This window comes from Aotus nancymaae, unplaced genomic scaffold (genome assembly GCF_030222135.1).
Source record: "Aotus nancymaae isolate 86718 unplaced genomic scaffold, 86718_ANA_hifiasm-v0.15.2.pri h1tg000040l, whole genome shotgun sequence".
Classification (NCBI taxonomy): Eukaryota; Metazoa; Chordata; class Mammalia; order Primates; family Aotidae; genus Aotus; species Aotus nancymaae.
Window position 1 is genome coordinate 108,979,277 of NW_026988454.1, and position 24,111 is coordinate 109,003,387.

General features: G+C 42.5%; 1 protein-coding gene and 1 long non-coding RNA gene across 3 annotated transcripts in view; both read left to right on the forward strand.

The window, feature by feature from the left end:
* Positions 1–7,649: 7,649 nt before the first annotated feature.
* The window catches only part of GCLC (glutamate-cysteine ligase catalytic subunit), a 50,601-nt gene continuing 34,139 nt past the window's right edge, over positions 7,650–24,111 (forward strand). For both annotated transcript variants that reach the window (XM_012441600.2, XM_012441601.2), the window contains exon 1: positions 7,650–8,272. In XM_012441600.2, the coding sequence (XP_012297023.1) occupies positions 8,123–8,272 (150 nt within the window). In that variant the 5' untranslated portion in view covers positions 7,650–8,122. The remainder of the gene's footprint in view (positions 8,273–24,111) is intronic.
* Positions 12,954–23,267, forward strand: LOC135268362 (uncharacterized). The gene is made up of 2 exons (XR_010336715.1): positions 12,954–13,878; positions 23,205–23,267. It is a non-coding gene; the product is annotated as an uncharacterized LOC135268362 (long non-coding RNA).

Here is a 24,111-nt window from a genome sequence, read left to right on the forward strand (position 1 = left end):
CAGGCTCAACATGATGTGGAAGCTGCCAAGGCTTGGGGCTTCCAGCCTCTGAAGTCATAGCCCAAGCTGTATATTGGCCCTTTTCAGTCATGACTGGAGTGGCTGGGACACAGGCACCCAGTCCCTAGGCTGCATACAGCTTGGGGATCCTGGGCCCAGCCCACTAAACCACTTTTTCCTCCTGGGCCTCTGGGCCTGTGGTGGAAGAGGCTGCCATGAAGGTCTCTGACATGGCCGGGAGACATTTTCCCATGGTCTTGGGGATTAACTTTAGGCTCTTTGCTACTTAAGCAGATTTCTGGCACTGGCTTGAATGTCTCCCCAGAAGATGGATTTTTCTTTTCTATCACATAGTCAGGCTGCAAATTTTTCAAACTTTTATGCCTTGCTTCCCTTATAAAACTGAATGCTTTTAACAGTTCCCAAGTCACCTCTTCAATGCTTTGCTGCTTAGAAATTTCTTCCACCAGCTAACCTAAATCATCTTTCTCAAGTTCAAAGTTCCACAAATCTCTAGGGCAGGGGCAAATGCCACCAGTCTCTTTGCTAAAACATAACAAGAGTCACCTTTACTCCAGTTCCCAAAAAGTTCCTCATTTCCATCTAAGACCACCTCAGCCTGGACCTTATCACCCACATTGCTGTCATCATTTTGGGCAAAGCCATTCAACAAGTCTCTAGGAAGCTCCAAACTTTCCCACATTTTCCTCTCTTCTTCTGAGCCCTCCAAACTGTTCCAACCACTGCTTGTTACCCAGTTCCAATGTTGCTTCTACATTTTCAGGTATCTTTTCAGCAACACCAATACTCTACTGGCACCAATTTACTGTATTAGTCCATTTTCACACTGCTGATAAAGACATACCCAAGACTGAGAAGAAAAGGAGGTTTAATTGGACTTACAGTTCCACATAGCTGGGGAGGCCTCAGAATCATGGCAGGAGGCAAAAGGCACTTCTTACATGGTGGTGGCAAGAGAAAATGAGGAAGAAGCAAAAGGGGAAACCCCTGATAAATCCATTAGATCTGGTGAGACTTATTCACTATCACAAGAATCACACAGGAAAGACTGGCCCCAATGATTCAATTACCTCCTCCAGGGTCCCTCCCAAAACAGGTGGGAATTCTGGGAGATACAATTCAAGTTGAGATTTGAGTGGGGACACAGTTAAACCATATTAGGAAGTAAGTTCCATATCCCTCCTAATCTTTTAATAGATGGATTCAAAGATTTTCTGAATGGCAATTGATTGAGTTTATCTAAGGACCTAGATTCAATAGAAGGGAATGTCTGGGTTAACGTAAGGAGTTGTGGAGACCAAAATTCTTGTTATGCAGATGAAGCCTCCAGATAGCAAACTTTAGAGAGAATAAATTGTAAATGTTTGTTGGGAGACTTAAAAAGGTGCCAGATTCAGCTAATTCTCTTCTGGATCAGGAAAAAAGACCTGGAAAGAGAAGGGGCTTCTCTACAGAATGTAGATTTTCCCCACAAGAAACAGCTTTGCAGGGCTATGTCAAAATGTGTCAAAGAACTGTATTCTGGGGTAAAATACTTGATTTCTTTTAGGGCCTGCTGTCATGTTGGTATTTTATTGCTCCAAAGAATCTGTTTAGTCAGTCTTCAGGTCTCTGTTTCAATGTGAATGCTGGTCAGCTATGCCTGAAATCCAACGGAGGATGTTATAATGAGGCATGTCTGATCACCTATTCCATCATGGGCTGAAGTAGTGTTTCATATTTCAGGTTTACTGTATTTTATTTATTTATTTATTTTTTGAGACAGAGTCACACTCTGTCACCTAGGCTGGAGTGCAGTGGCACAATTTCGGCTCATTGCAATCTCCACCTCCCTGGTTCAAGCCATTCTCCCACCTCAGCCTCCGAAGTAGCTGGGATTACAGGCATGTGCCACCACACCCGGCTAATTTTTGTATTTTTAGTAGAGTTGGCCAGGCTGGTCTTGAACTCCTGACCTCAGGTGATCTGCCCACCTTGGCCTCCCAAAGTGATGGGATTATGGGCATGAGCTACTGCACCTGGCCTCAGGTTTACTTTAGAATGTTTTTGGCCTAGAGGAGTGGTCCATTCATTTAACTGGAGGGCTTAGAATTTTATTTTTGGTTTACAGGTATTAGGGTATTGCTCATTACTTTCCATCTTCCTAGATTACCTCTCACATCAGCTGCTCAAATCTCATCTTTTATATTCCTCTTTCTTTCTTCATTCTTCACTTAGAGCTGAGGTCCTGCAATCAGACTTGAGTTTGATGTCCTTTAAACTAATGAGAGGAGGTAAATAACTGAAGCATACAAAAGGTGAATAATAAGTACATGAAGAGGTCGGGCATGGTGGCTCACACCTATAATCCCAGCATTTTAGGAGGCCAAGGCAGGCAGATCACTTGAGATCAGGAGTTTGAGACCAGCCTGGCCAATATGGCAAAACCACATCTTTACTAAAAATACAAAAACTAGGGCTGGGTGCGGTGGCTCACGCCTGTAATCCTAGCACTTTGGGAGGCTGACACAGATGGATCACCTGAGGTCAGGAGTTTGAGATCACCCTGGCTAACATGGTGAAAATCCATTTCTACCGAAAATACAAAAATTAGCCAGGCATGATGGTAGGTGCCTGTAGTCCCAGCTACTCAGGAGGCTGAGACAGGAGACTTTCTTGAACCCAGGAGGTGGAGGTTGCAGTGAGCTGAGATCACGGCACTACACTCCAGCCTGGGTGACAGAGCAAGTCTCTGTTTCAAAAAAAAAAAAATACAAAATCTAGCCAGACATGGTGGTGTGCACCCATAATATCAGCTATTCAGGAGGCTGAGGCATGAGAGTTGCTTGAACCCTGGGGAGCAGAGGTTGCCGTGAGCCAAGATCGAGCCACTGCACTCCAGCCTGAGCAGCAGTGAGACTCCGTCTCAAAAAAAAAAAAGTATATGAAGAGTCATTACACTACGTTCTCTCAACTTTTGTGCTTTATTGGAAATGTCTGTAATAAAAAGTTATCTTTAACCCTTCTCCAGTGAGAAGAGTGAGTCTACAGCATTCAGATAGCACTCACCCGTCCCAATGCATTATCATGGCATCTTTATCTTCTTCCTTAGCATAAGAAGACAATGATATTTTTCTAGAAAAAGAAGCTCGCCATTTCCCATGAGTTCTGGATTCTAACAAGTCAGGTCTCCTGAGAGATCTTGCTTCTGAAAACATCCTTTCTTGTTCCCACATCTTCAATCTTGCCCTCTTCTGACTCCTACCCATCTCCTTTAGCACAAACTTCTCCATGTTAAAAAAGATCTTCACCTGAACTCACAGACCTTTTGTAACTCTACATGAAAATAAGCGGGTTTATATTTTTCAAAATTCCATGTAAACTAAAAATCGGCTTGGAAAAGGTCAAGAGGTTCCTTGCTTTTTTGACAGACAATAGCACACCTCAGCAGCATGTATTACAAATACTACACAATGCAAAAAGATTTGAACTCGAAACTAATTTTAGTAATGACATCAGAGAATGTTTAGGCTGGAAGGGAAACTTTATCTCCTCCAGACTCTCATTTGAACAGATGAGAGGAAAGGACTCTCCAATGATTATCACAAATTTGTTTAGATTGACCCAGCAGGTAGCCCTCTGAGCTGGGGCCAAAGCCCCAGTCTTTTGGCTACTGCTCTTCCAATCATAAAGCACCCCAGGGATCTTCTTAATTCAGATCAAGTCAAATTCCAACTATAGTTTAATTGTAGGGAGAAAATTTCTTCTATATCTTTTGTTCTTTAATATGTACACTGAAGTTAAGAAATAACCGTTTGTTTCTACCAATTAAGAAATTTAAAAGACAAAGATCTTAAGGACTTCACAGGCAGATCCACGGGTTTTGGGGAAAGGGTGTGTCAAGGGAGAATAAAGCCGGTAATGAAGGTTGGCACCAAGTCCCAGGAAGAATCACACTGAAGGCAGCCACTAGCTTCACCCAGGCTGACTGGTGTAGTAGAAAGCTTTGAAATATCACTGGAGTTCAAATCCCAGCGTAGCCACCACCTGGTACTTAGTATTATTGGATTTCAGTAGCCTCACTTATAAAATGTGGCAAAAATTAGTACTGTTCAACGGATACCAGCTCAAAGTGCCTGGTATAGAGTGTAATACACTGGGACCCACCCGACAGACCAACAAAGTCAAGGGACACTCAAACTAAAGAGAGCGGTAAAGGCAAGGGCAGATGACCTAGAAGTGCCTTCCTCAGAGTCCCCTAGGCGCTTTCTCTGTTTTCCTTATTTGATCTCGCGAAGCCGCTGACTCAGGGGAAACTGGGAATGGCGTGACCACGGGGAAAATGATGTATTTTTTGCTCCTCTTCTTGGAGGCCCGAAACCCATCGTGTCTGAAATGGCAGCTGCAATACCAGCAGCAGCAGCAGCAGCAGCAGCCCGGAGGTCAGGAGTGATGCACTGAGACTTTACCCCGAACAGCCTCCCCGGATTGACCTCAGTCTCAGAGAGGCACAAAGTGCTGAGTCACGGGGAGGCGGTGCTGCGCGCTGGGGAGGCGGGCCCGCGAAGTCACGTGGCGGGGGCTGTATCACAACAACGGCGCGGCGTGCACCGCCCGCGGCCCACACCGCTTCCTTCTGCGACCGGCCGGCTCTCCGAGCATGCTCAGCTTGGCCTCGCGAGCTCACGGCGTCCCCCGAAGCGGAACTCCACGGTCCAGGTTTTCCTGGCGGCGCTGGGGGCGGAACTTGTGTTGGTCCGCGGGGTCGCGAGGCGAGGATGCTGTGCCGGGGCGCCGCTGAGCAGGGATGGGTTCCGGGCGAGCGGGTCTCGCGTTTTTCCGTGGAAGACACTACCGGGAAACGGCCTTGGGTCATAGTCTAGGGAAGAACTGATTCTGCAAGATATGAGCTCCTTCTTTCCCCTTCAGCAATCGTTACAGCCCTTCTGGAACTATCTGCTCAAAACTCACTTCTAGATGTTGAAACCTAGCCCTGGGTGCAATCTACGGAATGAAATCGAGCGGTAGACCTATGCAGGCAAAGCACTGTCAGATGGGGAATGACTGTTGTTAAATATGACTAAAGTTGATCTGTGATGGGGTTTTTGTTTTTTCTTTCTAACAGAAACGGCTAAAGGCACTGAGAGATCGAAGTTTAAATTGGGCATAACTGCCCTGTGGAGCAGCAGTGCCTGCGCCCTTTTTGGGATTGTTCAAAGCCCTGGAAACCCCGCTGAGGGAGCCTGTTCGGAATTCGGGGGGGTAGGGTGAGAGAGGTCCCCTTATGTGAGTGTGAGCGGGGATCTAGGACAGAATAACTCCAGTTACTCAGTGTTAAACTCTCTAGGTTCAGTGTCGCGTAGGGCTTTAGCTAGACTAGAATTTAGTCTGTTACTGAACCGCCCAGGTCCATGATTCCTAACAGGTGTATGGGAAAAGTGTATTGTGTGCAGCAGGTGTATGGAAAAATGTGCTTTGCAAAGTGTAAGTCAAGGTCTACATCAGTACTGTATCAATAAAGTGGAATGAGAGCCACATACGTAATCTTAAATTTTTCAGTAGCCTCCTTTAAAACTAAAAAAAAAAAAAAAAAGAGGGGGTTAATTAATTTAAATAACTTACCACGTCATATTTAACTCAAAATTTCTGAAGTACTGTATCACTATGTAATCAACACAAAACTGTTAATGAGATATTTACATATTTACATCTGTTTATTCTACTAAGTCTTAGAATCTGATGTGTGACTTACACTCACAGCACATCTGGGCCACTAAATTTTCATTGGAAATACTTGACCTGTAATTACATTTCATAAAATTTACAGTCAAAAAAGCGGATTCTTATTCCCAACTTGTTCCAAATTTACTTAAAAGTTTTCCAGTAACTGAATGAAATATCAGTTTTTAAATTTACATTTGTATTGATTAAATTAAAATAAAAATTTGGTTTCTCAGTCATGTTAGCCATATTTCAAATGTTCATCGGCCAATATGGCTGATGGCTGTCATGTTGAACAATGCACGTCTATGAAAATGTGAGATGGGATATGAGAATAACCCAATAGTCTTTGGAAGTCTTACCTGCATGTGAAACACTGTTTCTCCCCCTCCCACTACCTGCTTTTCATGGAAAAGCTAACATTTATTAAGCACACATTCTATACCAAGCACCTTTCTAGAATTAAAGGTGCAAAAGACATAAGTCATCTCTGCCCCAGAGGAATTCACTATTTAGTGTGGAGCTATTTTTAAAATGAGTCTATCATTAATGTACGAATGCAACCAAAATACAGAGAGGAATAACTGTGACTTGAAGGATGAACATGAGTGTGTCAGGTGGAGAATTTCAAGCAGGAAAACAACAGAGTGCCAGAACCATATACAGATCTAGTGAGGTTGGTGGGAGGACAAAGGAAGTTGTTGAAAAGGCTGTAGAAAAATTAAATGTGGTTTGGTCTCTATCCCAGCTGTGTGATGAGGATGGAAACATCTCCTGAGCTTCAAACATCCCCACCACACACACACACACACACACACACACACACTCTCACACCATTGTAGAAATCCCAGTCAGACCTTGGGTATTCATGTCCCCAAGCCCTGTGAGGGGCACACCCAATATGAAGGCTGTGGGAGAAGAGAATCCTGCTATCATATACTCGTAAAGCAATTAATAAGTGCTTACTAAATGTTAACTCTGTAGTGCCAGGGAAGAGGGTATGATAAATACACACATTCCTGGTAGGTACATGTATGATCTAGTTGCTTTCACTTTTCCCCTGACAGGTCATTGCTCTGTCAACACCTATTTATTAAACAATTATTTGGGGGCAAGGTAATTCCTTCCTCTCCTTTCCCTCCAAGATAAGGTCAACTCTAGGTGTTCCCACTCTCTTCAGCCCCTATCGTAGGCTCACATGAACGTCATTTTGATCACTTAATGGATGAATCTTAGGTTTACATGGAGGATAAACTTTTGGAGATGGTTCCTCACATGGTCTATCTGGAGACTTTTTGCAATAAATGGTGTCCGTGCTATCCAGAGAACATATGTTAATCAAGAGAGTAGCGAATAATGATGATTTACACATGTTGACAAGTTGATTCCTCTTAATAATCGGGTCAATTTATTGACCATCAACACTATACACATTTACACTATGCACATAATTACGACATCTGTAAAAGATAGAATTAATCTAATTTTATGCAGATGTGGGAAGAACTTCTCCAAGTCTCACAGTCAGTAAGTGATGGAGCCTAGAGTTGAACTGTTTCACCTCACTCCCATGTAAACACTTTTCTCAACACATTCTGATTCAAGTGTGAGGACCTGTCCAACTAAAAACTAACATGGTGGGTTCGTCATTGACTCAAATAATCAACTTTCTTCCTCGACTCCAAGTTTATCTCTTTTGGTTTGGAAAAAAAATGCATTTTCACAAGTCGCGTTTGCTTAAAGCGAGGCCGACCGCACGCCCCCTTCCCGTCAGCTGCTCCCTTCGACGCCGCCCCAACCACCCCGGTGCCCGCCTCCTCAGCCTCCCCGGTTCCCACCCGGCTCCCGGCCACGCCTTCGCCGCTGCACCGCCTCCTCTCCCCGCCTTCGCCCGTAGTCTATAAAATCCGGAGCGACGGATCGTGCCCAGGAGCGGCCAGCTAGCTGACGCGAAAACTGGGCATGCTCGGCGGCGGCGCAGGTTTTGGTCACAAGTAGGAAGAAGCCAGTGCACCACACCGGCAAAGAGAAGCGGGAGCCGCCGCGGCAGCGCGGCCGTGAGGTCCGCCGCCGCCGCCGCCGCCGCCGCCGCATCGGAGCAGGAGCAGGAGCAGGAGGGAGCCGGCCTGGGCAAGGCCGCCGGGCTGAGAGCCGTCTCGCCTGCCCTTGGTCTTCTGCCTCCGCGTCCGCGCCGTGCGTGGGATCCAGGGTCTCTCACCTGGGCGCCAGGGGTCGCCGCCCGGGAGCCGGAGCGGGCGGGACCCTCCCTCTGCCGACTGCGGCCCGAGGGCGCCCCCGCGGGGTGGAGCGGCAGCCGCCTTCTGCTGGCGGCTGAGTGTCCGGCTCGCGCCCAGAGCGGGCGGCCGCCGTCAGCCCCGAGGAGGAGGAGGACGGGGCGGCCATGGGTCTGCTGTCCCAGGGCTCGCCGCTGAGCTGGGAGGAAACCAAGCGCCATGCGGACCACGTGCGGAGGCACGGGATCCTCCAGTTCCTGCACATCTACCACGCAGTCAAGGACCGGCACAAGGACGTTCTCAAATGGGGAGATGAGGTGAGCGCCCGCGGCCCCCGCCCCTGCTCGGCACCCCTGTCAGGCCGCCAGCGCTGCCTTTGTCTGGCCCTACGCCCCTGCCCGATCGCGGTCCGCGTTCTCCACTGTGTCTGGGGGTCCTCGAGCTCCTCCCGGCCCCGGGAGCATCGTCCCTGCCTTCTCCTGGTCGGCGTCCAGGGCCATCCTCCTGACTAGACTCCTTTCTCGTTCATTCATTCTTTAGGGTTTTCCCCTTCATTCCATAAACACGGATTGGGCTCTGGGAGGGCGTGAGCATGAAAAAGTGACATTAGGTGCTGCGAGTCTTCAACCTGGTGTATCTGCAGACCGGCAACTACCAGGATCCACCTTACAGGTTTAAAATTTGCTTTTGCGGTCAGTATGAAAGAGGCTAAGTTGTCCTAGCAGGCCTGCTGCTTTTAGAAATCAGGTCCTCAGGATGTCCGCTTTCGCCCGACCTCATGCAGGTGTCTTTTTTCTTAAAATTTTCCAACTTATCTCCCTTTCCCTCCAATACACACACTTTATAGTTATAAATTGAAAGCAGTAAATTACGGCTCAGTTTTCCTATAAGGGGGAGGAATCTTCCCGATCCTGTTTAATTCTAAGTGGGAATGCGTTTAAGAGGTTCAACATTAGGATTTGCTAGTGTCTTTCCATGGCCTAGGTCCAGCATCTAAACTTTACAAACCAGTGTTCTGCCTAGAGATGAAATGTCTGTAGATTCTCAGTGTGTTGAACCATTGTTTATTGGAATGATCTGGAATGCAGCAATGTTAAAACTGTTGGTTTAGTGTCATCTGCCAAAACTTTTTATGCCTTCCCTTTCTGTTTTTGAAAATTACGAAATTACATGTGTTTGCAGTACACATTAACTGACTTCTTGAGAAGTCCATTTGTTTGTCTTGTTTTTAGCTTTTGCCTTCGATGGCCTGCCACCTGTGTAAATTGTTTACCTTTTGGCCAGTGTTGTTATCACTCTTGGCCTAAGTGCTGAGGTGCTGTTACACCAGTGCAGAATATCTCCTTGCAAAAAGTTTTTTAAAAAATTTCTAGGATTGGGAGGTAATTCTACCTCCTACAGCTGAAGAAATTGTACTCTTTTAAATTAGGAAAGTATGATGACTGGTAATTCACGTTTCTACAAAAAGTGGGTTGTGTTGTCACACTACTTTGAACAGAAAAATGGCACAGCATGTATTTGGTGATAATTCTTCAGTTTTACTGTAATGTTCATTGTTTCTTTACAGCATCTGCCATTTTGTATATTCACTTTTGTATCGTGTGTCACAGGAAAACGTAAGACGAAATAGGGCAGGGACATTATGCTTCTTGTTCATCCCTGTTTTCCTAGGGCCCAGCCTTGTGCCTGGTGTAGTGGCATCAGGTCCTTGCGGCATGAATGAGTGAATGAACTACCATTTAAAGTTCCCAGTTAAGGTAACTAGTCATTCCAGAGCAGTCCAAAGTTTAAAATTTTTTGTGTGTGCTTCTTTTGACATTTAACCAGGCCTCTCTAAAGAGAAAGGCATTTCATGTCTTTGGTAGTCATTTTCCCAGTTAGAACTACATCAACAGGAAATTTGCAGCACAGTTGAAGCTCATCAACTCATTCTGGAGACAATGCCCCACCCCTCTGCCACCCCTTATCTTTGTCCCACTTGGTGTATTCCTGAAAGACCCTTCAGGAATCCGTAGCCTTCCCCTTTTAAAAAAGCCCTCTCCTGTTGGCAGGAAGAGCTTTTAGAACTACCTATTTTAAGTAACTTTTGTAGTTGTTGGATAAGTTGAGGTGAGAAGAGCTGAAGAGTAGAGCCACAAAGTACTGTGTCTCTGGCTTTAACAGGTTTTCACAGGGAGGTTTGCCATAGTGAAGGGGCTTGGAAAAGAGTGGCAATAATGCAAACTTTTATTCTGCATCTATAAAGGAGAGAAAACTTGGCCTAGCATTTCAACCAGGTCGTAACACTTATTGAAAAAAAATTAGACTGGGTAGATCTGTGGAGAATTAGACTTTGGTGTTGTATTAAGACTCTCCCCAGCACTTTGGGAGGCCGAGGTGGGTGGATTACGAGGTCAAGAGATCGAGACCATCCTGGTCAACATGGTGAAACCCCGTCTCTACTAAAAATACAAAAAATTAGCTGGGCATGGTGGCACATGCCTGTAATCCCAGCTACTCAGGAGGCTGAGGTAGGAGAATTGCCTGAACCCAGGAGGCAGAGGTTGCGGTGAGCCAAGATCGTGCCATTGCACTCCAGCCTGGGTAACAAGAGCGAAACTCCGTCTCAAAAAAAAGACTCATAATGGCTGGGCATGGTGGCCTATAATCCCAGCGCTTTGGAAGGCCCAGGCAGAAGGATTGCTTGAGCCCAGGAGTTCAAGGCCAGCCTGGGCAATATAGCAAGACCCCATCTCTACAAAAAATTAAAAAATTAGTGGCGTGTGCCTGTGGCCCCAGCTACTCAGGAGGCTGAGATGGAAGGATCGCTTAAGCCTGGGAAGTGGAGGCCACAGTGAGTCATGATTGTTCAACTGCACTGTAGCCTGGGTGACAGTGAGACCCTAGCCTCCCACCCAAAAAAGAGATTTGGTAACACTGCTCTTACCTTAAAATGTGTAAATGATGTTCACTGGAAACTTTCTTTAGTGACTGTTGAGACTGTACCTTCAAATTTCTTATTTCAAATACTACTGTGTCATAAATTAAATACAGATCTATAAATTGATTTTTTTCAACCTCTCTTGAAATGCTGCTTTTACCAGCATTTAACTGTTTTATGATCTATCGTTTCTATTCCCCTAGGCTTTTTTCTTTTCCATGTATTCCTTTGTTCCCCCACCCCAACTAACATATTAATGTCCTTTGGAGTGGAAAGTGAACAGAAACTGAAACTGAGGTAGAAAAGTCATCTTAGATGAAAAACATAACCTGCTGCTCATTTTTTATTATTTTAAATTTGCTTCAATTATGTCTCTGGGTAGAGTATAGCATTTTTGAGAAGAATAACATTCCTGCTCTTGAGTGTTGACAGTTGCCTGATGGAAAGGGAAGAATTAAGATTGTGAAGACCGCCCAGGTGATTGGAGAAAAAGAAGCCCCACCCGACTTTTTCCTTCTGCAATGGCACTTCAGTGAAACCTTGGTCTCCCCCAGCTAGTTCTCCCTCCCACCCATGATCTGGGATGCAGATACTGATTCTCCCTTATGGTACCTCTCTACATTTTTTTTTTTTTTTTTCATTTTTTTGAGACAGAGTCTCACTCTTGTCACCCAGGCTGGAGTGCATGGTGTGATCTCAGCTCACTGCAACCTCCGCCTCCCAGGGTTCAAGTGATTCTCCTGCCTCAGCTTCCTGAGTACCTGGGATTACAGGTGCCCAACACCACGCCCAGCTAATTTTTGTATTGTTAGTAGAGTAGGGGTTTCACCATGTTGGCCAGGCTGGTCTCGAACTCCTGAGCTCAGGTGATCTGCACACCTCGGCCTCCCAAAGTGCTAGGATTACAGGTGTGAGCCACTGTGCCTGGCCACCTCTCTACATTTCTTATGGGCAGACAGAAGGTGTGACTTTTTTTTGCCGGATGAGGATGGGAGGGTCTTCTCATGCCTAAGTATTTGCTGATGCCTCTAACCATTCCTCTAGCATCATCAGCATCATGTCAGGGTAATCTAATCACTTTATTGTATGATAGAGCATTATTTTTCAGACTGCAGGTCATGACTCAGTAGGTTGACAAATGCATTTAGAAGATTCCAACCAGGACTTTCTTGTGTGTGTGTGTTTGTAGCAAAGCACTTAACACGAGATCTATCTCCTTAACAGATTTTTAAGTGCACAAATACAGTATTGTTAGCTACAGGGACAGTGTTGTACATATCACTAGAACTAGTTTATCTTGCATAATTGAAACTATGGTTACCATTAGCAATTCCTCAATTTTCCCCTCCACCCAGCCCCTGGCACAGTTCTGCTCTCTGATTCTGTGAGTTTGACTCTGTTAGTACTTGATATAAGTAGAATCAAGCAGTATTTGTCCTTCTGTGACCAATGTATTTGACTTAACATAATGTCCTCAAGATTCATCTAAATTGTCCCATACTGCAGGATTTTTTTTTTCAGGCTGAAAAATATTCTATTGCTTGTATGTACCACATTTTCTTCATTCTTTTCTGTCAGTGAACATTTGATTGTCTCTACATCTTGGCTATTGCGAATAACTTCAATGAACATTGGAGTGCTAATATCTCTTTGCCAAAAGGACTTTTAAAAATATTAAATGGAATAGGGTGAAGAATATTAATTTATCATACCATAATAAGAATATTATATAAAACTTCTGAGTTAACTTTTTTTTTTTTTTTTTGAGACGGAGTTTCTCTCTTGTTACCCAGGCTGGAGTGCAATGGCACGATCTCGGCTCACCGCAACCTCCGCCTCCTGGGTTCAGGCAATTCTCCTGCCTCAGCCTCCTGAGTAACTGGGATTACAGGCACGCGCCACCATGCCCAGCTAATTTTTTGTATTTTTAGTAGAGACGGGGTTTCACCATGTTGACCAGGATGGTCTCGATCTCTTGACCTCGTGATCCACCCACCTCGGCCTCCCAAAGTGCTGGGATTACAGGCTTGAGCCACCGCGCCCGGCCCTGAGTTATCTTTTGAGGGGATGTGTGAAGAAGGATAGGCTTGTGCATTGGGTTGCATGTAAATTATTTCTTACTGTCATTCACAGTTGAAGAGTTTGAAAGCTACAGTCTCAGATTTATTTCTTCAATGAGGTGAGCCTTGTGAAAAAGAACAGGAGGTTAGCACTAATCTTTGCATGTAGTAGGACCTCACTAGTACATACACTGAATAGAAGTCTGAAGACAGGTCAGAAGCCTAGCAGCTCAGATGCAAGAGAGCTTGTTTATGTGCAGAAGCCTTGAGAAATAACCGAGAAACAGGCTGGGCAGATAAAAGTGGGTGTGGTGGATAAAAGTGGGTGTGGTGGGTAGTGTGTCCCGTGGAGATGAAGAATGGCCCGCGGGACAGAAAATGGTGTTTTGGATATGATATGTTGGGTTGTATGGGCACTATATCAAAATACTCCTTTTTATAGCTTACTGTTGCACTTATAGAGCCAGGGACTTGGATAAAAAAGACAGAAATGAACTTAAAACCCACCATAGGTATGGTTGGAAGGAGAGATTGCCACTTTAGAAATGCTCAGCCTTACTTACTAGGTTAGTATTTATCTCTTCACACCAGAAAGCACCTTGGATTTGGGGTTCAATTTGTATTCTTGTTTAAGGCTGAAATGAATTGTCTTACAGAGGCAATTGTGTATATGTTAGCTTTTTAGAACTCAGGAATTTTCTTGTGAGAACCTCCAAGATCAGCCTACAGATGCCTGTTTCACCTTTAATATGACAGGTCCTAACTCTAGCCACCATTTACGGGACTGCTTCTGTAGGAAAGAGAAGTTCTAACTCTTTTTTTTTTTTTTTTAGAGAAAGAAAGAAAAAAAAGAATGAAGAAGAGGAGGAAAAAGGAAGAGAAAGAGAGAGAGAGAATGGGAGTATTGCTTTCTTGCCCAGGCTAGAATACAATTTAGTAATGGGTATTGAAAACCTCTTTTATACCGATAATTATACTTAATGATGTAGTCAGGAAGGAATAAGGGAAGAAAATAGCAAACAAACAGCCAACCAATATTTCATTTAAACCTATGAAATGCTATGCGATTACTGAGGAGTGATTTAATTATGTAGTCACTTTTGGAATAGGTGTGAGGTAGTAATGTATGTTTTGTGTATTTGAAGTGGAGAGTTCTATAAATGTTTATAAAGTTTACTTGTTCCGGGTCTGAGTTCAAGTCCTGAATGTCCTTGTTAATTTTCTGTCTTGTTGATCTACAGAATCGTTAGCTCTTCTTGTTACATTGATCCTTTTGCCATTATGTAATGTCCTTCTTTGCCTCTTTTGATCTTTGTTGCTTTAAAGTCTACTTTATCAGAGGCGAGAATTGCATCTCCTGCTTTTTGTTTATTTGTTTATTTTTACTCTCTGTTTGGTTGGTAAATCTTCCTCCTTCTCTTTGTTTTGAGTCTTTGTGTATTGTTGCATGTAAGATGGGTCTGGATGCAGCGTACCGATGGGTTTTGGCTTTTTATCCAATTAGAATATCTATAAGTTTAATACTGGCATTTGATGCTAGCTGGCTGTTTTGCCCATTAGTTGATGTAAATTTTTCATTGTGTTAATGTTCTTTGCTTTTTGATATATTTTTGGAAAGGCTGATATTGGTTGTTCCTTTATATGTATAGTGCTTCTTTCAGAAGCTCTTGTAAAGCAGGCCTGGTGGTGGTGAAGTCTCTAAGTACTTGTTTGTTCGCAAAAGATTTAATTTTTCCTTCGCTCATAAAGCTTAGTTTGGCTGGATAGGAAATTCTGGGTTGAAAGTTCTTTTCTTTAAGGATGTTAAATATTGGTCCCCACTCTTTTCTGGCTTGTAGGGTTTCTGCTGAGAGATCTGCTGTAAGTCTGATAGATTTCCCTTTATGGGTAACCTGACCTTTCTCTCTGGCTGCTCTTAGTATTTTCTCCTTCATTTCAACCCTAATAAATCTGGCGATTATGTGCCTTGGGGTTGGTCTTCTTGAAGAATATCTTTGTGGTGTTCTCTGTATTACCTGGAGTTGAATATTACCTTGCCTTGCTAGGTTGGGAAAGTTTTCCTGAATGATATCCTGAAGAGTATTTTCCAACTTGGATTCATTCTCTTCATCACATTCAGGTACACCTATCAAACGTAAATTAGGTCTTTTCACATAGTCTCATATTTCCTGGAGGCTTTGCTCATTCCTTTTTATCCTTTTTTCTCTAATCTTGTCTTCTCGCTTCATTTCACTGAGCTGGTCCTCGACTTCTGATATCCTTTCTTCTGCTTGATCAATTCGACTGTTTAAACTTGTGCATACTTTGCGAAGTTCTCGTGTTGTGTTTTTCAGCTCCATCAATTCACTTATATTCCTCTCTAAATTGTCCATTCTCGTTAGCATTTCGTCAAACCCTTTTTCAAGGTTCTTAGTTTCTTTGCATTGGGTTAGAACAAGTTCTTTTAATTCACGGAAGTTTCTTATCATCCACATTTTGAAACCTGCTTCTGTTATTGGAACACACTCGTTCTCCATTAAGCCTTGTTCCGTTACTGATGAGGAACTGCGATCCCCTGTAGAGGGAGAGGCGCTCTGATTTTGAGTATTCTCTGCCTTTTTAGGCTGCTTTCTTCCCTTCATTATATATTTATCCCTCTGTCGTCTTTGTAATTACCGACTTTCTAACTAGGTCTCTGAGCGGATGTCCAACTTTTTGATTCCCAGCGCCGAAATCTGAGCAATCCACTGCGCCGGCCAAAACAGCGGTGTTAAGATTGATGGTGCTTTTCTGCCCGGCAGTCTCCAGGCTCTGCACCAAGAACTGCTGCTCTAAGTCGCCAGCAAAACCGCCGCGCCGGCCACAAGAGTCGCTCTGGCGACCCGTGGGGCTCCTCCGCATGGAATCTCTTGGTCTGTGAGCAACAAATATTCGTCTGAAAGTGTGGCGTCCTCTCGTTCTCTGCTCTTTCACTGGGAGCTAGGTGCCCGAGCTGCTAGTGATCAGCCATCTTGGATCTCTCTCGAGAAGTTCTAACTCTTACGTTCCAGGAAGATATCTCATTTAGCCCCGTGATGAGGGGGGTGTTGAGGAGAGGTGAGGGGGATATTCCTGGGTGCTGTGTTGCCTGCTGAGAATACAAACAAGTGAGCACTTCTGCACAGTTCCCACGCAGCTTTTCAGATAGGGGTTTTGTTTGTAACTTAAGGTATGCACATTAAAATATAGATCTGGGAAATCTATGATGTAAATGTAATAAGTATGGCTCTTTATTTTTTTCTAATCACTCCAGTGTTAGCTGCCCGCCAGACCTTTTCAGCTACTTAGTGGCAGATGTAACATCAGAATTGAAATCGGTCTGACTCCAGGTCCAGTCCTTACATTATACCAGGGTTGGGGTTATTTACAATGCATGAATTTCATTGAATTTCCTTTTACAGACTTCAAACTGTATAGGTTATAGAGGGTCAGAAAACAACATTTAAAACTAAACTTATACTTTTTCTGAGTTTGTAACCTAGTGCCGTGGCTCTTGAAGGCAAGAAGGTAAATTGTCCTCTAGTTAGCAGAAAAGTCCATGTGAACTTTGAAAGGAAAACACAGTGTATCTTTAATCTTTATGGGCATATTCTTATCAGGCATAAAACAGAGATGGGATTTATTAAGGGCTGACATATCATTTATTGAGTTTGAACTTCCAGTTTGCCTATGCTAGGTTCAGATTGCTCAAGTGCCTATTTGGAAAACGCATAGCTTGCCAGGCATGGTGGCTTGTGCCTGTAATCCCAGCTACTTGGGAGGCTAAGGTGGAAGGATCGCTAAAGCCCAGGAGTTCGTGGCTGCAGTGAACTAGGATCATGCCACTGCACTTTAGCCTGGGTGACAGAGTGGGACCCTAGGGACCCTATCTCTTTTTTTTTTTTTTTTTTGAGATGGAGTTTCGCTCGTTACCCAGGCTGGAGTGCAATGGCGCGATCTCGGCTCACCGCAACCTCCGCCTCCTGGGTTCAGGCAATTCTCCTGCCTCAGCCTCCTGAGTAACTGGGATTACAGGCACGCGCCACCATGCCCAGCTAATTTTTTTGTATTAGTAGAGACGGGGTTTCACCATGCTGACCAGGATGGTCTCGATCTCTTGACCTCGTGATCCACCCGCCTCGGCCTCCCAAAGTGCTGGGATTACAGGCTTGAGCCACCGCGCCCGGCCCCCATCTCTTTAAAAAAAAAAAAAAGGAAAGCAAAAAGGAAAGAGAAAGAAAATGCCTAGCTTATTAACGAATAAGCTTATGATCTTATTTAAAAGTACAGTCTTGAGCAATAAATCTAGAATGGACAAAAGCACAGTTATTTGAGTCAAACTGAAGGTTCTCTATAGCTTTGGGCAAATTGCTTACACTCTCAACTTCAGTTTTATCATCTATAAAATGGGAACAATACTACCTTCCCTATAGGGTTATTGAGATTAAATGAAGTAATATTAGTAAAATGGATTGCAAGTGCCTAACCTGTTAAATAAAAACTCATAAATACCCTAAACCATTTACGTAGAAAATTTATTCCACATGTGTAGGGTTTTTTTTGTTTGTTTGTTTTTTACGGTTAACTGAAACTTATTCAGATACAATTATATTCTATTAACAATAATTTTTTATCATATTTCTAGTCTTTTTGTTAATATTATGTATCAGTTTATTTATTTTTTCGAGATAGGATCTTGGCTCTGTCACCCAGGCTGGAGTGTAGTGGTGCCATCACAGTGTACTGCAGCCTCAACCTCCCGGGCTCTAGCAATTTTGATTGAATTTCTAAGTTGCGCTTCAAAAATGCATTGGCACAGGCTTCTGAAATTAAGATATAGAGCACAAATTAATTATTTCTTAATAGGCCTTACAAAGATTCAGGTTTCCTCTATAGGTCATAGTGTGTTCTGTAGCACAAAAAGCAAAGTTGTCATATCTCTCTATCTTTTTAAGCTGTCACTGGACATTGATTCAACAGCATTTATTGTCCATCGACCCCTACTCACCTCCAAGAAGTTCCTTTGTGCCCTTTGCACACATATGCATGTGTGTGTGCTAGAGAGAGAGAGAGGGAAAGCACTTCAGTTGATTCTAGTTTTTCTTCAGACACCACCTTTGAGAAACTGCCTTAAAGAATGTGTGGCCATTCATTAGATGAAGAGGAGAAAGGAAGGCATGATAGTCAAAAGCATGGTGTTACAAAGGAGGACAGGTGAGAAATAACCATTGGATAATATGTGAAGGTTATCGTGCAGTTTGGTGTTGAAAATGCAGCAAATGGGTTTAGCCAGCTTGTAGAGATCTTTGTCTAGTTCTCAATAGATAGAGGTTATGTTGCACTTTAAAAACATGAGAAAAGTAGAATGGAAAAACAATGTATTAGTCTTCTATACCTATCTCCTATAGAAAAATCTTTCAGGACCTGTTAGTTACTATGACTCTACCGTATCACTGTTGAATTCCTCCATGTTAAGACTCTACTGTCTAGAAGTAGGATGTTAGCAGATACACTCATTGATTGTTACTGTGTGTAGTTTCATTTTGAAGCATAAATCTGAGTAACATTCAGTAAGACTCTATGTTCAGAAAAGATGTTACAATATTAATTGAGCCTCTGACATCACCATTTATGTTTCTGAACATTTTTACATACTCTCAAGGCATCTGAATATATTATTAAAGTTAGAAAACTGTATATGGACCATTACCGATGTTGCTGGTATTATTGGAAGGACCATATCCTAAGGAGCTTGCTAATTAGTATGCTGTTTCTACATTCATGATATAATCAGGTTTCTTTTAATAAAAAAAAAAAAAAAAAAATTTAACAGCTTTATTGAGGTATAATTAACATAAAATTAACTGCACATATTTAAAATGTACAATTTGATGTTTTGACATATCCATCATAAAATCATCTCTGATAATAAGTATATTCATTATCTCCAAAAATGTCATCATGCCCCTTTGGTAATTTCTTCCTCTGTGTATCACTTGTAACTGATTTGCTGTTACTGTAGTTAGTTTGCATTTTCTAGATTTTCGTATCTAGGAAATCATAGTTTGCATTTGATATCTAGTTTCATATATGTAGGAAATCATACAGCATATACTCTTTTTATCTGGCTTCTTAAATCCTACATAAATATTTTGAGATCCATCCGTGTTGTTACATGCATCAATAGTTCATTCCTTTTCATTGCTGTGTAATATTTCATTCCATGGATATACTAGTTTGTTTATACATTCACCATTGTGTTGCATTCAGTTTTTCACTATTATAAAAAAATTCTATGAACATGAACATACAAGTTTGTATGTATGGACTATTGCTTTTCTTCATCTTATTACCTAGGAGTGGTGTGTGTTAACTTTTTAAGGACACGATAATACCAAACTTTTCCAGGGTGGTTGTATCATTTTGCATTCTCTCTAGCAGAGTATGCCAGTTCAGTTCATCCACATTCTTGTTAACACTGGTATGGGCAGTCTCTTTAATTTTAGCTATTCTAATAGGAATGTGGTGGTAGGTTATTGTATTTTTAATTTGCATTTTCCTGAAGATAGTGATGTTGAGTGTCTTTTCATGTGCCAGTTTGTCATGTGTATATCTTTTTGTCATGTGTATATCTTTTCTTGTGAAGTGTGTTAAAATAATTTGTCTGTTTTAAAACTATTGAGTTTTGAGCATTTTCTATATTTTGGATGTAAATCTTATCAGACACATGCTTTCCAAACTTTGCAAATATTTCCTCTCAGTCTGTTTTCATTCTCTCTCTCTCTCTTTTTTTTTTTTATTTTTTGAGACAGAGCTCACTCTGTGGCCTAGGCTGTAGTGCAGTGGGATGATCTCGGCTTACTGCAACCTCCGCCTTCCAAGTTCAAGTGATTCTCCTGCCTCAGCCTCTTGAGTAGCTGGGATTACAGGCACACGCCACCATGCCTGGCTAATTTTGTATTTTTAGTAGAGGTGAGGTTTCGCCATGTTGGCTAGGCTGGTCTCGAACTCCTGATCTCAGGTGATCTGCCCTCCTTGGCTTCCCAAAATGCTAGGATTACAGGCGCGAGCCACACACCAGCTGTTTCATTCTCTCTACAGTGTCTTTTGAAGAACAGAAGTTAATTTTTATGAAGTCTCATTTGTCTACTTGTTCCTTTTTTTTTTTTGAGGCAGGGTCTCACCATCTTGGCCAGTCTGGTCTTGAACTCCTGACCTCGTGATCCACCTGCCTCGGCCTCCCAAAGTGCTGGGATTACAAGCATGAGCCACTGCGCCTGGCCTATCCACTTGTTCTTCTATGGATCGTGCTAGGTGTGATACCTAAGAAGTTTTTGTTTGATCCAAGGTCACAAAGATTTTCTGCTGTGTTTTCTTTTATAGAAGTTTTATAATTTTACGTTTTACATTTAGGTCTGTGACCAATTTTGAATTATATATATGTTTGTGTATGATATAAAGTATGCATTGTATCACATACAAACATATATATATTAAGGTTTTTTGTTCTGTTTTTTTTTTCCATATTTCTCCAGCACCATTTGTTGAAAAGACTCTCCTTTCTCCACTGCCAAAGGTGTACCCTGCCTTTGCATCTCTGTCTAGTATCAGTTGTTTATATATGTGTGGTTTTATTTCTGGACTTTCTGTACCATTACACTGATCTGTTTTCTGTCTTTATGCCAATAGCTCACTCTTTTTAGTTTTAAGAGATGAGGTTTTGCTATGCCGCCTGGGCTGTCCTAGAACTCTTGGGCTCAGATGAACCTCTGCCTTAGCCTCACAAGTAGCTGGGACTTACAGGCATGTGCCATTGCATCCGGCTAATGGCACACTCTTTTGATTGCTGTATCTTTACAGTAAGCCATGAGATCACGTATTACAGGCGTGAGCCACCGTGCCCAGTCTTAAGTTTGTTTTCTAAGCTCACACAACTCGGGATGACCCTAGGTCTCAGGCTCTATCTTCAGACTAAAGCCCATTCATAAAATGCATGTCACAGAGTAATTGCGTTTTTACCAAATATCCAGTCACAGGATGATAATAGAGATGTTATCATATCATATATCATATCATATCATATACCACAGATGATAACCCCTGCTGGGGTTTTTTATTGGGATTGCATTGAATCTATAGATCAATTTGGGGAGAATTGACATCTTAACAATATTGAGTCTTCGAGTATATGAACATCACTCTACTTACATCTTTAATTTCTCTCAGCAGTGTTTTGTAGTTTTTCGTGTATAGGTCTTTCGTGTCTTTTTTGTCACGTTATCCCTGAATGTTCCATATGTTTCAGTTCTATTATAAATGGTTTCCCCATACCTGCAGCTCCATCTCTTCGCCTCGAGGAGTCCATTGGGCTCTACTTCACCTTCCTGCCCATGACCTGGAGCCTCTCCCCAGACAGTAAGTGGGGGCAATTGTAGGGCCCACTGGTTTCCCCCAATATCTCAGGGATCCTTTCTTATCTGATATGCAGTGTCTTGAAAACTATTATTTCATAGATTTTCTCTTCCTCTCTTTATTTTTTGTGTTTTGGCTTTTCAGGTGAGAGGGTAGATTTGGCCCCTGTTACTCCATCTTAATTAAAAGTGGAAGTGTTTCCCACTTTTTCTATCCTTTTAGCTTTGTTCTCCTTTGTCTGTAAACTTTGTCCAAAGCTGGCTATCCTTGTGGTTTGTTTATAAGATACCTACCAGTACCCAAGATTTAGCCAGGTTTTTAAAAGGTCAGGATTTTCTTTGCTTGTAAGCTATAGTTTTCATCATTTAATATCTCTGTTATCATCCTGTGACTGGATCTTTGGTAAAAACATACTTATTTTGAAAGTTGACATACATTTTATGAATGGGCTTTAATCTGAAGATCAGAGTCTGAGACCCGGGGTCATTGCAGTTGCGTGAGCTTAGAAAACAGAACTTAAGACTGGGTGCAGTGGCCCATGCCTGTAATCCCAGCACTTTGGGAGGCTGAGCAAGTGGATCTCTTGAGGTCAGGAGTTCGAAACCAGCCTGACCAACATGGTGAAACCCTGTCTCTACTGAAAATGCAAAATTAGCTGGGCCAGGTATAGTAGCACATTCCTGTAATCCCAACTACTTGGGAGGCAGAGGCAGAAAAATCGCTTGAACCCAGGAGGCAGAGGTTGTCGTGAGCCAAGATTGCACCATTGCACTCCAGCCTGGACGACAATTGCAAAACTCCGTCTAAAAAAAAGAAAACAGAATTTCAATTCTTGGGACCACAATTTCCTCATCTGTAAGACTAATTAAAAAACCCTGTTATGTGGTGTTTTGAATTGCATGTTTATATATACATTCTTTTAGTTGTATTCTTAAACACTTTTAACTGTTTCAGAATACCTTAAACTCTGTAACTTAGGAAAATAGGTGAATCTACCAGAAGTGGTAGAATTCATTCCCCTGCAACCTTTCAGGTTTTAGCATTTTCTTTGAGATAACATACTTTGCCATCAACTGAAAAAGTAATCTTAATTATAAAGCCACGGATATTAATTTCCTAGAAATTTAGTGTGGGAGTTAGTAATATTGTTGTGTGTAGGAAGAATGATGGCAGACTTTCAAGAGGTGGGAAAGAATAAGAAGCCTCTGGATTTGCCAGTTGGGCAGGTACTGGGGGCATTTAGCAATGGCATATCTGAACATATTAGGGATTTGGGAGAAGAGCAGAAGTTGGTGTCAGACCAAAATAAATGTCACAAAGCCCCCTGCATGTTTTTACATTTCATGTGATCCTTGAAATCTTTATTATAATTTTTAGAAGGAGACAGGCTTGCCCTGGGACATCATGTGAGTTTGTGTCACTTTGGTAGTATCTCCGTGGCTGCTAAGTTATCACTACTGTGTTGTGAAACTGAATGAGTGATGACTTAAAATTTCCACTTAATGATTATGTTTCTCAGACATGGTTTAAGAAGACAAGGAAGGATGTGGTGAGCCTCAGACTTCTAGCCAAAAGAGTTCATTTTTGATACGTCTTTATTGGTACCTGGAAAGTTTGGTTATCTAGATTGGTATGTCCTGAGTGAGTTCGTATGGCTAAGGTTCTGCTCTGATGGATGATCTCTAAAGAACTTTCTCTGTATTAGGTTTTTGTGTCTGTTTTGTGGCCAGAGTTTAGTAGTTGAACTTATTTCCACAATAATATTACAAAAAAGCCCCCAAAACAGATGTTCCTAGTTACATAACTGTTCTTCAGATCCACAGTCGTCTTTGTCCCTCTCCCCCCGGATTCTGTTTTTAGGCCTTTGGATTCAGTTAACTCCGTTTTGAAGTGGATGGTGAGTAGCAGAATTCAGACTCCAAGGCAAGTGACTCCGTGACGCTTTTCCTGGAAACCAGGAAAAATCTGGGCTGTAAGTCTGACCATTCTAATTAACTGCTGGCGGGAACCAGAGCTTCACTGAGATAGAAAAGGTCATAGAAGCTGCTGTTTTCTAGCAGACTTTTCAGCAGTCCTGCCTGAGCTAAGCAGGGTAGTACTCTGGCCTGCCAGTGTATTAAGTTGTGTCTAGGGGTTGTGATCTGTTGACTCCACTACTCAAATAGAGCAAGAACTGGGAAGTAAACAAAAATCCTCTGAGAACAAAGTTCATGTACTTTATTCCTGGAAGCATATTTGAGGCCTATACTCAGATCACTTTATACATAGTTCCTGCAAGCTTGGTCATCTAGTTTCTCAGCTCAGGATGTACTGCAAGAAGTTGAGGCAGAAATGAGAGGGACCAGTCCGCAGAGAAGCTGCCCAAAGCAGGTCCAGATGTGGCCTTCCTGATGTGCCCCAAGGGCATTGCTCTTTTACAGCTATAGTTAGAGAAGTGAAATTGCCAAAAACATCTGAAGCCCTAAAAGTAAAAGTATGTTTAGCATGTTCCTGTTGATAGCAGAAAGGGATGTAGTCAGTTTAGAAAGATTTCCACTCATGTATATGTAAACTTTTTAAAGAAAACATATGCTCTAAAGGGGTCAGTTTTGGGTAATAAGAAAATTCATTTGAAGAAAATGAATGTTCTGTATTTGGTGAGTGAAAGAAAAATGGATGGTCTTATACTAAGAGTTTCTGGAAGACTTTAATTTCAAAAACAGTAGTTTAGAACTGGAAGGGACATTGGGTTTTCTCTTATTTTCAGATTGGTTTAAGAGCCAAAGAC